The sequence below is a fragment of the Bufo gargarizans genome, chromosome 3 (genome assembly GCF_014858855.1).
Source record: "Bufo gargarizans isolate SCDJY-AF-19 chromosome 3, ASM1485885v1, whole genome shotgun sequence".
In the NCBI taxonomy this organism is placed as follows: domain Eukaryota; kingdom Metazoa; phylum Chordata; class Amphibia; order Anura; family Bufonidae; genus Bufo; species Bufo gargarizans.
This window is the reverse complement of record NC_058082.1, coordinates 305,204,181-305,217,906: the sequence shown is the minus strand read 5'-3', so window position 1 is coordinate 305,217,906 and position 13,726 is coordinate 305,204,181. Positions and strand designations below refer to the sequence as shown.

The following is a 13,726-nucleotide window of genomic DNA, read 5'->3' as shown; positions in this document are numbered from 1 at the left end:
CTGAACACGAAAATGGTCACTTTATACCAAAACCTATGTGCAATGATGAGTAATAAGGAAAGCTCTGACTTTATTCTGAAGAGCAGGAACAAATGTCTGTCTTAAAGGAGACATGTCTTTTCTTGATGATGCGATGCTCTGCGTGCTTTGTGCAGACTTGCGATGCTCTGTGCAGACTTGCGATGCTCTGTGCAGACTTGCGATGCTCTGTGCAGACTTGCGATGCTTGGCTTGGATACGCTGCTGCAGGCTTTGGGCCTAGTGGCGGGAAACTAGCTGGCTGCAGTACGGGCAGTACTGCTTTGCGGGCACTCTAGCTCTGGACTTTGGCCTCCCACCATGCGTCTCTTTCTCTCTTTAGGGATCGCAGGAGGGTTGGCGCTCTTTTCTCTGACTATTTTGCCTTTGCCGTTCTGTCACTTCTAGGTCTCTATGGTAGCGCTGCTTAAGTGTCTTTGCTTACTTAATCAGGTAACAGTGGCTGTGCAGCGGTATATGCTGGCGCTCTGCTGCTTTAATGCGCCCTTTACTGTTCAAGTTGAGGAGCACTATCACTTATCCCTCTGAGGCTAATAGTTCCACTGTGGCAGGCGCAGCACTATGAAGTGCCTTTTGCGCTGTGGCATTAGAAGAATTTTGATGTCTCAGACTTTTAGTCTAACCAGACAGTCTATTACTTTAATTCCTCTAGCGCCGTTCTATGGAAACAGTAAGTTTAAAGAGCACACCAAATGCTTCAAATACCTTCTTTATTAACTTCAACTTTTTTCATATATAACACTGCTGCCTCCGCAGCAGATAATCCATGTAAATAACACATGTTGAAAAGATATCACAAAATGGCAGTATGCATAAGATGGTGGTTCAACTATTCAATCTTGTCATTCAACATAAAATGGTGGATATATTTCTCTCTTCAGTATCTGTATTCTTTATGATCTCTCTGAGGTATATCTGAGGTCTAACTAATAGTTCACTTGCTGAATTTGGTCGCAATTTGCAATATGCAGTTAGCAGTAACTATTTGCAGATTTGTTGAGTATGATCTAATATGGTTGTATGCAATTTGAATTGCAATATGGAATTTAAATTTGGATTGTGAACTTTGCACTTTGCAATTGGTGGAACTGTAAGTAAACACACACATAACTGGTTTGGTATACAGTTCTAATCACTATATTAACAGTAAGAACATTATATAACTGTTTTAAATACCTATTTTGGCCTTTCTGCTTCCATAAAACACAGCTCTTAGTGGAGTGAATGTCTGTTCAACTTTTCTCTCTAGGGAATTTCCCACACAGGCTGTGTGTGAGGCTGGTTGCGATTGGCCAAGACTCCTGCTCTGTGCGAGGCTGGCTGTGATTGGTCTAGACTCCTGCCCAGCAACAACAGTTTAACTCTATGCTTTCTGTTGTTTCTGCTGTGTCATTGAGCTTACCTCACATCCATATAATGAATCTTAAAGGCATATTATCTTTTCTGCTTCTGTGAACACAATATATAACAGTTATATGACATCCAAACATGAAGTCACTGTAAATAACTATGCTTTTGTCTTTAACACACAAACATAGGAACTGTATTAAGGTTGTTGTCAGGTCTAGCTATATAAACATATAAGCTATATTAGCTACCTAGGATAGGTCTTAGCTTGCCAGCGACACACATTACACTGCAGATGCTGGTAATGTCACTGTCCGCAACGGACACCGTCTACTGAAAATGGACACTGAATATCAGATATTTTTTGCATGCCCACACTTTACATTGGAGATGTGGCGCAGCTAATGTCACTGTCCGCAGTGGACACCGTCTACGTAAAAAGGACACTGGATGCCACAGATATTTTTGGGATGCACACACTTTACACTGGAGATGTGGTGCAGATAATGTCACTATCTGCAGCGGCCTAACTATTGCACGCTATTTAGCGCAGGATGCACTAAAAATAGATATTACTGCCACACACAACAGTCTTTAAAAGGACTTTTGGGTCTGTAAAGTTTTAGCTATTTATCTCAGTTTGCACTAAAAATAGATACTGCTGCTGCCACACACAACAATAGTCCTTAAAAGGACTTTTGGGTCTGTAAAATTTTAGCAATTTAGTGCAGGTTGCATTAAAAATATATATTGCTGCTGCCACACACAATAGTCCTTAAAAGGACTTTTGGGTCTGTAAAATTTTAGCAATTTACTGCAGGTTGCATTAAAAATATATATTGCTGCTGCCACACACAATAGTCCTTAAAAGGACTTTTGGGTCTCTGAAAAGTTTTTCTGCTAAAAATATTCGTATATCACTCCCTACACTGTCTGTCCCTTACTCTCCCTAGCTCTCCCTGACTAAGACTGAGCCGAACACGCGTCATCAGGTGCTATATAGCACCTAATGACACTTTCCAGCCGGCCAATCACCGTAATGCCAGTGTCCAACATGGCTACGGAATTACAGTCAGAGAAGTACTTAGCTGCATGTTTATTGGCTGCATAGCAGCAAAGAAACACGTGGGAAAGGAGACCCGAGCATTTCGCTAGAGCACATGCCTTATTCGGCCAAATACCGCCATGTGCCGAGCATCAAGATGCTTGAGCCGAACTGGTGTTCGGCCGAGCATGCTCGATGAACACTAATAGAGGGCAGTGCATTTAATGGAGATCAGCAGACTAGCCCTCATGCTTGACAAAGGCGGTACACCCCCGAAACGTAGCTACATTTTCGCTAGGCACTACATGTGCTGAACCTCAAAAAGGACCCAAGCACAAATGATATTATTAAGTATGGACTTTTATACTATTATATGTGCTTTTGATATAAAGAGAAAACTTGGTTTCCTGGTTAAAATTTATGAACTTTTGTCTTTTTTCAACCGTATAAACTATGTAACTAATTGTGTTTTGGTGCAGTTTTTTTACTTGAAGTGTGAATTAGTGTCGAGTTGGGATATCGATGTTGGTGGTCCTGTTGTGCTATTGATTGACTGTGCCACCAACTATTGTATGAAGGGCTGTATTACACCAACCAATTTCTGGCCAATGAGAGCAATAGTTGGTGTGTATAACAAAAGATCTGTGTGTGTAAATGGCCATCTGACCAATAATTGGTAAGAAAATCTGTCAGATAATCTGTTGGTGCAGTACAACCCTAAGGGTGAAAATTATTCCATCTCAATAAACTGTTGCTTGCCCTCTCCTTACAGTCTAAAGTTGTCTGAAGACTACTTGTCATCACCTTTATAAATATAAACTCAGGATAGGGCATCAATATCAGAGCAGTGGGTGTCCAACACTTGGCACCCACGCCAACCAGGTGCATGAGGAGACGGCGCACGCAGTGTGCATGTGCCGTCTCCCTTCTCTCTTCCTGCTCTGCTGCAGCAGAGCAGGAAAAGAGACGGGAGACAGCATGTGCACACTATGCACACTGTCTCCTCATGCAGCTCTTCGGCAGGGGTGACGGGTGACGAACCCTCGCTAATCTGATATTGATGACCTATCCTGAGGATAGGTCATTAATATCAAAAGCCAGGAGAACCCCTTTAACAACATACAGATCATTATTAAAAGTCTCTCTGTAATATAGTATACAGTATGTTCCGCATCTAGATATGCTTCCACAATACTGCACGACCACTGATGACATTGTTCCCTCTTGCCTCTAATCTTTATGTGCCATTATGAATATACTTATCGGCATAATAGATGACTGCATTTTAAATCTGATAGTAATTTAGCACCCAGTGCTTTACATAGTCTGTTATTGCGATCATGCAGACGATTGTCGGGAGGGAAGCGTTCTTTCCCAGCAATTGCCTGCTTGTCAAAAAGGAGACTGCTGCTATTACATACAGCAATCTCCTCCACAGTATGGGGAGCAGTGATTATTAATGCCATCACTTTGACTAGGTGTTTGTCGGCAGCCGATCGTGATTAGACAGCACGATCTGCCAGCAGCAAATGATTTTTAAACAAGTTTAAAAATCTGGATTGCTCTTCATCTGGTAATGAGTGGCAGTATTACACTGCCAGATCATCGCTAACGAGCGTACCTACAAATTCTTGTTAGCGATGATCTGGCAGACTATCTGACTGTGTAATAAAGCCTTTACCTTGTTTTATGAGCTAAAGTGAAATCTATAGTGTTGTGGTTATCTGTTACATCTGAAGGTTATTCATTGAAATATTGTGTGCCACTTTAGCCCCTGATGAACCCCCACAACTTAGATTGGGGGAAACTAGCTGGACTTTTTATATTTTTTTTTTATAAGCTTTTTGTAATTTTTGTACTTATCAAGCTACTAATTTGTGACAGATGTGATTATTGTTTTGAAACCGATTGTGGGGTTCACAATATGCAGGGCTGGTGCAAGGATTTTTGCCACCCTAGGCAAAAGCTAATTTTGCCGCCCCCTTGATTCCGCTCATTGACCACACCCTTTTACCCGCCCCTTTTCAGCCACCTATTGCACGCAACATTTAACTATGGTTGTGTAACCTGTGCCAGTCTATGGTCATGTACCCTGTGCCAGTCTGACTATGGTCATGTATGTATAATATCCAGCCATTGTCTGCCACCTAGTACCATCCCAGTGATGCCAATCACTCTGCGCTGTTCAGCAGGGTGGCACACCAAACACGAGCAGTGCCACCTATTCACTGCCAGGCGCCATTCATCCACTGAAATCCTGTGCCACCAGGGCAACATAATCTAGTATGCTGCCTTGTGCCCTCTGCCAGTCTGGCACTGTCCTGCACCCTGTACCATTCATAGCCCTTTAGACAGTCTTTGCCACCTATTAGGCTCCATGTGCCACTGCTGGGCACCCTGTGCCAGTCAGAATCTATGGCCCCTAGTCAAGCAGCAGGTGTGCCCTGACCCCTGTACACAAGTGTGTGCCACCCTGCTGCCAGTCACTGTCCTGCAGCCTCTGACACCCTAGTGCAGGTTGTCAGAGTGCGGTTGCCAGGGGTGCTCACCAGGTTCTGCTCCAGGTCCACATTGCCTTGGCTCTTGCCCAGATCATGTGTCTTCGGCGCATGATCCCGCAAGACCCACTTCTGGGATCAAGTGCCTCTCTCCTCCCCCATCCATGTGCCAGTATCATGGCGCCAATAGCCCCCCCTCCCCCGTGGCAGTAAAGTAACAGTCCGGTACAAAAAATAAAAATAAACACTTTTATACCTACCTCCATGTCAGCGATGCAGGTCTCTTCCTCTTCCTGTGTTCCCACCAGCCTCTTGTGTTGAAGATTTGGTGCTCGTGTTCTTATTTAGCCTGTCTTTCAGAAAAGTTTATACTTTTACCCACACAGCTATGAGAGCTGTATAGCCAGTTACTTAAAAAAAAATATATAAGACTTCTGTAGATAACTTTGATACCTAGTGTACATCCATACACATGACAGCTGCCCCAGTACACTGTGTATGGATGTAGCAGTGCTGGGTGTGTTGGGGCAGCGGTCATGTGTATGGATGTACACTAGGTATCAAAGTTATCTACGGCAGAAGTCTTATTTTATTTTTTAAGTAACTGGCTGTACAGCTCTCATAGATGTGTGGGTAAATGCCTTGCCTCTGATGTGAAAGGTCGTGAGTTTGAATCCCAGGAGAAAATTTTCTGAAAGACAGACTAAATGAGATTTAAATACACCAGCTGTGTGTCAGCTGAGTGCCTCTTGCAGTGACTGAACAAACTCATGCTCGCACTCTCAGCGCATCCAACCGGCAAGTACAGGAACAGAAGGAGTCAAGGAGATGATGTCAGATTATTCACAAGTAGGGGGTGGGGCTGAAACTCTGTGGTGGTAACAGTACAAGGGGCTGGTGCTATTGCATATATTAAAACATTATTTTTCTCAGCAATGCGGGCACATCTGAACATGGGACCAACAGAGATGCCTTCAGCTGCCAAATGCACATGTAACAGGTCAGCCAGTTTCATAGGTATAAATCTGCTGACAGATGCCCTTTAAAAGTATAACAAAAGGAGAAACTATCATAAGCTTTTGTTCATAAAAGGAGTTCCTCCTCTGATTTCCATATTCTGCTGCGTTGATATAAATGATTTAATCAGGTTTCCTCTAATTAATCGAACATGATACATTCTTATTCAGTATAAATGAGCTATTAAACATTGTGATAAAAAGCATTATCATAAGGGATCAGATCTCTTAGGAGATCTGAAGAACGGAACTGTGTCGGAGATGCAATTGTTTTGCATTGTAGTGCTTCGCACATTCTCTGTGAAACTGATAGCTGGGTGCATCTGATATCATTTGGCATGGTAAGAAGGTGCTTACCTGTGAAGCCTGCATCCATTGGTAGAAATTCTAAGCGTATAGGGTGACTGAGAAAAATGACATCTGTCATTCACAGACCAGTGTGGGTGTAAACTACAGGAATCATTTAACAATACATTTTAATATAGGGTCTTTACTCCACCTGACAAGTAACCTTTTTTGTGTTTTCATCTTAAATAGCGTGGGACAAACGGCAAGCATTCTCCTCCAAATAAATCCTAGTGAAGTTGAAAGTCTGAATGATGGAATAAACTTCTTCAGGAATAAGGAAACAGGAAAGAACTTTATTGTATTTAAAGATGGTGAAGTATTGCGTGCGTGTAAAAATGTATGTAAGCATCAAGGTGGAACCTTCATTAGAGACATTGAAGACCTCGATAGCAGGTAACATTGTTTCTTTTCTAAATATACATGATCACATTGTTATATCTTTGTGTAAATGTCAGACTGTCCAGGAAAAGCTTACTATATTTCACAACACTATCATTTATGATAGAGCACATAGTTTCAAGGTGACATAGTGAGGAGGTGGCAGCAGCATCAGGAGACCACAGAGTGACCCGGTGTCAGAGTGGGGTGGTGGGTGGCAATACGAGTACCAGCTGAAGATGGTGGGTAAAAGAAGGAGCACTTGGCATCAGATGTGTGGCATCAGGCGGGTGGCAGCATCAGAATAGTAGCTGAGGCAGCTAGCCAGAAGAAACCGGTCTCTTTTGTCAAAGTGTTGGTGTGGCACCATGGATGATCTAGCCTGATGCATCAGGCATTGGTGGGTGGAAATCCAGGCTGATCCACGCCTGATTAATCTTGACAAAGGTCAGTCTCTCCACATTTTGGGTGGATAGGCGAGTTCTTTTTGGGGTAACTATGGTCCCCACCGCACTAAACACCCGCTCTGATGCCACACTACTGGCTGGGCAGGACAGCTTTTCCAGGGCAAACTCTGCTAGTTGCCACCACAAATCCAGTTTGGCTGCCCAGTAGTCCAGCGGATCTTCAATGTGGGGTGGCAGGGTACTGTCCAAGTATGCCACCATCTGCTGGTTCAGGTCGTGCTCCAGGTCTAGCAGCTGCTGCTGCTGGTGAGTAGTGTCTTCACTAGGTGGGTGAAGAAATCTGCTCATCAGAGACTCTAGACTCAAGTTGCTGCTGATGGAGCTGGAACTGCTCCTACCCCCCCCCCCCCTACCACAGCAGCCATTGCAGAGGAAGGTGAGTGCAGAGAGCTGCGAGAGGATGGACAATGGCACAGATAGGCATCTATTCCAGGACACAAAGCCGTGGAATGACGTTGTTCATCCCGTAGTCCTGGCGACTGACAAATAACATGGCCTCCTCAAAGGGCCTGAGCAAACGGCAGGTGTCACGCATGAGCTGCCATTGGCTGACATCGAAGTTACACAGGGAAGTACTCCTGTCCGCTTGGATCATCAAGAAATTATTTATGGCCTCTCTCTGTTCGTATAGTCAGTTCAACATATGGGGGGTGGAATTCCAACGGCTAGGAATGTTGCATATCAGCCTATGTTGGCGTTCTGCCGCTGCAGCTCAAGGAGGGTGTGCTTTGCGGTGTACAAGTGTCTGAAGTGCATGCAAAGTTTCCTGGCCATTTTTAGGATGTCTTCAGGAACCACTTGACAACCAGATTGACTACATTTGCCATGCAGGGCGCATTAGTCAGCCTTCCTTGACGCAGTGCCGACACCATGTCCTTCCCGTTGTTGGTCACTATGGTTCCGATTTTGAGTTGCTGCAGAGAAAGACAGGATTCTATTTTTTGATGAAGGACATGGAGCAGTTCCTCCCCAGTGTGACTCTGTTCGCCCAGGCAAACAAGGTGCACAACAGCATGACACCGCCGTGCCCTGCACATGTGGTATGCTGGATGGGCACTGTGAATTGTCCCTGCAGTGGAGGCAGAGGACACGTTGGAGGATGAGGAGGCAGAGGCGGACATTGTCGCGGTACCAACAGCGTGAGAACATGGAGGCGGAAGCGGCATCACCTGGCCAAGTTGCTGTGCAGGAACCACATTCACCCAGTTAGCCGTAAAGGACATGTATTGTCCCTGACCATAGTTACAGCTCTACACACCGGCGCTGCCTTGCACTTTGGCAGACACCAACAGGCTCAAGGACTGGCCCACCTTCTGTTCTACATAAGTGTGCAGGGCTGGTACTGCTTTTTTGGCAAATAAATGACGGCTTGAACTCTCCACCTTGGCTTGGCACAAGCCATCAGTTCTCTGAAAGGTGCAGAGTCCACCACTTGGAAAGGGAGAGACTGCAGCACCAGCAACTTGGCCAGGAGCACATTCAGCTTCTGCGCCTTTGGATGAGTGCATGCATACTGTTGTCTCTTGGCAATTGCTTCAGTGATCGATTGCTGATGGAATAACTGACGAGGAGTAGGGGGAGGAGCAGGAGCATCAGGACCAGCAGATGATAAGAAGGACAAACAGCTCCCTTCGGCTGAAGTGGTGGAGCCTTGACTGCTTGTAATCGAGTGCATGCCACTGGGTGATGCAGCGGTTGCTGCGCCAGTCTGGACCACCACATTGGGGCCATGGTTCCCCCAGGCCACTTTATGGTGACACTCCATATGTTGATGCAGGGCCATGGTGCAAACATTGGCACCCTGGTCAAGCTTCACCTTCTGCCCACAGATTCTACAAATGGCCATGTTCACCTCCTCCGGTGGCTAAACAAAAAACACTGCCAAGAAGGTGATTTTACCCCCAACACTCCGCACTGACTGCTACCATTGCTGCTTCCGTGAACCCCTGCACCACTACTTTCTGGGCAGGTAGGCTCCAGCGAAGCGGGTAGTCTACCCCGGGCACGTTTGGCTCCCGACCTCCCATTGCTGCCACCTTGCTGACTCCCAGACATGCTAGCGACTTGCTGGCTCCACTGCTGCCTCACGGGCAAGCTGCCACCCTCTTCTCCCGATGATGATGAAGCCCCTAATTCACCCGGCTCCCAAATGCGATCAGCTACATCATCATTATTGAGTCCTGTCTGTACGTCACTGATGTCCTCCTCAAGGGTCTCTGGGTCAGGAGCCTGACCACTCGCAACACCAGCTCCCATGCCACTCTCCTCATCACTACATGCCCACCTACAGGAGGAAGCAGCGGATGTCTCCTACACATCTTGGCTGGCCAGTAGCTGCTGACTGTCCTCTAGTAGCTCATCCTCGCTGTATAGTGGAGCTGACCCCACAGCATAGAATACTTCTCTGGCTGAGGGAACAGAAAAAGGACAGAGGCAGGTTGAGGACAGGTGAGGGCACAGGGCCTGCTCCTGGGCCATGCCAGCTAAGGGTTGTATCTGATGAACCCACCGACTCTTGGCTGTGGGTATTGGATGTAACTTGGAACTAAGTGGATGACTGAGTCAACCATTCAAGAACTGCTGGGTTGTTGGTCATGGCCGCTAGATGACACTGGGATCTCAGGCCTCTCGCTGCGACTCCTGCTGCCACGACCCTTTACTCTGCTGTGACCTGTGCCTGCGCCAGAAACATTTAGGCCTCTGCCACTACCCTGTGCAGGGTCTGGCACTTCTGTCTGACATATTGTTAGATCAAATAAATAAAAAGGAAATTAAAACACCCCAAAAAAGTCTGTAACGTTATCACTTCACCACACAACTGCTAATAAGCCCTTTTTTCACTAATACATGCCAAAAAGGGCTTTAGAACATATAACTGCACCGCTGAACGAAAAATAAATATTTTTTGCCACCAATACATGCCAAAAAGGGATGTAATTTTCTCACGTCACAACACAACGGCTAATAAACCCTTTTTTTCTAACTAATACAAGCTAAAAATGCTTTAGAACATATAACTGCACCACACAAGGGCAAATAAGACGTAGAAAAAACTCCTTGTAATAAACCCTGTTAATGGTTGTATCAAACAGCACTTGCACCCCAATAACTAGAACAGTTTGCTGGAATTACAGAGCTGTATAATGGCAATTTGAATCCGCAGTCAGTGCAGCAAGGTGTAATAGGATTATTCCTATTTCCCAGGCTGTAAACTCCCTATACTGTGGAATGATTCCTCCCTATCCTTTCCCTGAACTTACATCAAAATAAAAGTTTTAAAGTCTTTTCTACCACTGTCCCTAGCGCCTGCTGGCATCTCTCCCGGCACTAATTACACTGGAAAATGGCTGAATCCAAGAAGGTTTAGGGCTGTGACCTCACAGGGCTGTCTGGCTGCTGATTGCATGCATGGCATTGTGGGTGATCTCTCGTTCCCAGAGTTCTTTGCTCCATGTCCTAACACGTGCAGCAGCCATTTTATGAAAAAATTTGATTCGTTACCACAAAGCGTGAGGAAATTCGGATTTGGTGCGAATTACATTTTTTTTTTTTCATTCGGATCGAATTTCACTTCGTCAACTTTGATTCTCTTAACTCTAGCTGTTTTCCCAAACTTCAACCCCCAAAAATTTTAAAGTTAAAATGTGTGGAGATGCACCAACACTGATTTATGCCCCCACCACTATATATTTCAGTTAAAATGGGAAAAAATAAAAGAAATGTCCTTGCAGGTAACTGCTTTCGAGGTCATACAGCAGCTGCCGCTGTTTTATAAGGCAGTAATTTTAGCTGGAATGTACTGACAGGCACACCCAGCCTCAGCTCCTCACTTCTCACTCCCACACGCAATTATTATTCTTTGTAGCCTTTCCCTTCAGTGTCCCTGATAGTAGAATAGAAGCTTAACTGTAAATGTAAACTGTCATTAAGATCGTTTTGTGTCAGACACTGAATAGACCCATGCACCCTCATTCACAGCCCAACACAGTATGACATTCTGCTTGGTCTGTAAGGGCACCTCCCTGCCTGCTGCAGCACTGATTGGCTCATCCAGGCTCTCTGTCAGCCTGGGAGCCAATCAGGGCAATCCCCCACTTTTCATGGTCACTTGAGCATCTTTTCTTTTTTCTCCCTAGTGCTTTATCCAACTGACATGTGCAGTAAAATGGCGCAGTTTTACAGGATTCATCGTAAACAAACCTAAAAATCTTCTGGTTCAGATGCCAGGCGCAATTTTGCAAAGTTAATAACAAACTAGTTTTTTTTTATTAAGAACTGTTTTTTTTTTTTATGTTATGTTGGATTTATTGCGACTGCGAACTAGCCCTGCAAATCCGGTCACTAGGTAGTCAAAAAATGTTCCTTTAACGTGCCATTAAAAAACGTGTCTTGCAGTGCAAAGCATGTTTTATAGCACAAATGTTTTTTAAAGTCACTTTTTTAATATAAAAAAAAAATATCACTTTCTGTGACTGAAAATCTGTCCATTATGTCTCAATGGAGTTGTTTCTGCAGCATGTGCAAGGTGTCTTCAGGTGAATAAAATAGAAAATTCTGCAACAAATCTGCTCCTTGTGAATATAACCTCACAGGTATTGCTCCCTTTCAGTTAATCTGCGCTATTGCAGCAAAATACTGTAGATCATCAATATCAGATCAGTGGGAGTCTGACACTTGGCACCCCTGCTGATTAACTGTTTGAAGAGGCCGTGGCTCGTGTGAACACTGTTTCCTCTTCAGTGTTTCAAGGGGTTGTCCAGATTCAGAGCTGAACCCGGATATCAGCTATTCTTCTGTTCTATATGAGTGGATCATTGGAGCTTTTCCTGGCTCCGATGCTCCCACTTGGCTTGTGCTGTATCTCGCAGTACAAGATCTACTTGTTTACTGCCGGTGACATACCAGGCTTCTCCTCACTTTGTTAGGAAGAGACTTCCACCCTAGCAGTGAGCCCGGTAACATCACCAGCACAAATGGGCGGTCAGTAGGACTGCCCTAGGCTGTTACTATAGTGCCTGCCTCCAAAACAGTTAGAAGTCTCCGCCTAGCATAGTGAGGAGAAGCCCGGTACGTGGGTTTGCTAGGATCCAATACGCATTGAAATTTTTTTTGGGGGGAATAAGGTATTTGTGTACGTACCGGAACCTGCTGACTTAACAGATATTTAATGTTTTAAACTGATAGTGTGGTTATTAACTTGTTAATACTTTTTTTTCTGATGAAATTTAGAACTGTTCGCTGTACCAAACACAACTGGAAGCTGGATGTTAGCACCATGAAATACGTCAACCCTCCGGATAGTTTCTGCCAAGAAGAGCTAGGTAATAAACATAATAATCCATTTCTGTTATAAGTCAAATATATGAAACCAACATCATTGTCTTTACTGTGGTTTTACTAACCCCCTCAAAATCAAACCTTTTCAAATATATCATAGCGTTGTCTAAACTGTAAATTCCACTCCCCGACCCTCCCATTAACAAAATGCAAATTTACAGGACAGACGTCGCTAACTGAGAAAATTACGGAAACTCTGGTGGGAATAGTATTTAAGGCTAGTTTTACAGTAGCGCTTACAGGCTGTTCTGGCAGACAGTAGCATGCCGGAGATGTCTGCATCCGACACTGCTGGAAGCTGTCTGAAGGACCGTTGACCCCATTAACCCCTTCACAACCTCCACCGTACATGTACAGTAGAGGTTTGCACTTTGAAGATGGCACCCACGGTCAGCAGGCCCAGGGAAAAAGTATGTGATCAGCCATAAGGCCATCACACACATTTAACCCCTCGGATACCGTGATCAAATGTTACCATGGCATCTGGTGCGGATGCGGGAACCGAGCACTTCTGCACCCGTAACAGCATTCACTGGATGAGATTGAGGAAGCTGTTTTGTGCCAGAGATGGCTCAGAGCTTCAAGCAGGCTCTGATACCCATCACCAGAATATTCAAATACAGGCCAGCAGGTAACAGCCCTGTATTGGAATACAGAAAATGGTGTGTTCTGTGATAGATATATACCCATCACAGAACACAGTTGCCAATCCAATGATTGCTAGTAATAGTCACCTAGGGTGAAGTTTAAATGTAAAAGTTTAAAATAGTTAAAAAAAAGTACTTCTTCACATACAACAGGATTTAATGTCCAAACTGGTGCTTTATTGTGGCACTTAAGCACACGCACAAACATAAGCATCAAATAAACACCTACCCGTCTAGGTACTTCCTAATACACAGTAGTTTTCCCTGACTCACCTCTAAGCACAGCTTGTACACAGGGTTTCAGGCTCCAAGCCTTGACAGGTCTGCTCATCAGACCCAAGTCCAGATGGAGAAAAGATCAGGCTTCCTCAGCCATATACGGTCCAGCAGCCTCCATGCTGTGACCACACCAGCACCCTTGAAGTAGATGGTCCAGAAGTCCTCCCGACTCTGACCGTGTGACCCTCTTTTCTTAGGCGATGCTGGGCCCCCAAACCTCAGGCTTTACAAAGTCTCGTGGCCCCTCAGCCACAGCAGCAGGCCTCACCTGCAATTACCTCTGGCAAAAGACAATATATGTAGTGGAAGGATGTGGACTGGCAGA

At 44.9% G+C, this 13,726-nt stretch overlaps 1 protein-coding gene across 1 annotated transcript in view; it reads left to right on the top strand.

The window, feature by feature from the left end:
- The window catches only part of LOC122931557 (cytidine monophosphate-N-acetylneuraminic acid hydroxylase-like), a 186,363-nt gene that overhangs the window by 55,513 nt on the left and 117,124 nt on the right, over positions 1-13,726 (top strand). Inside the window, exons 2-3 of the mRNA XM_044285630.1 lie at positions 6,483-6,686; positions 12,368-12,459. Of these exons, the coding sequence (XP_044141565.1) occupies positions 6,483-6,686; positions 12,368-12,459 (296 nt within the window). The remainder of the gene's footprint in view (positions 1-6,482; positions 6,687-12,367; positions 12,460-13,726) is intronic.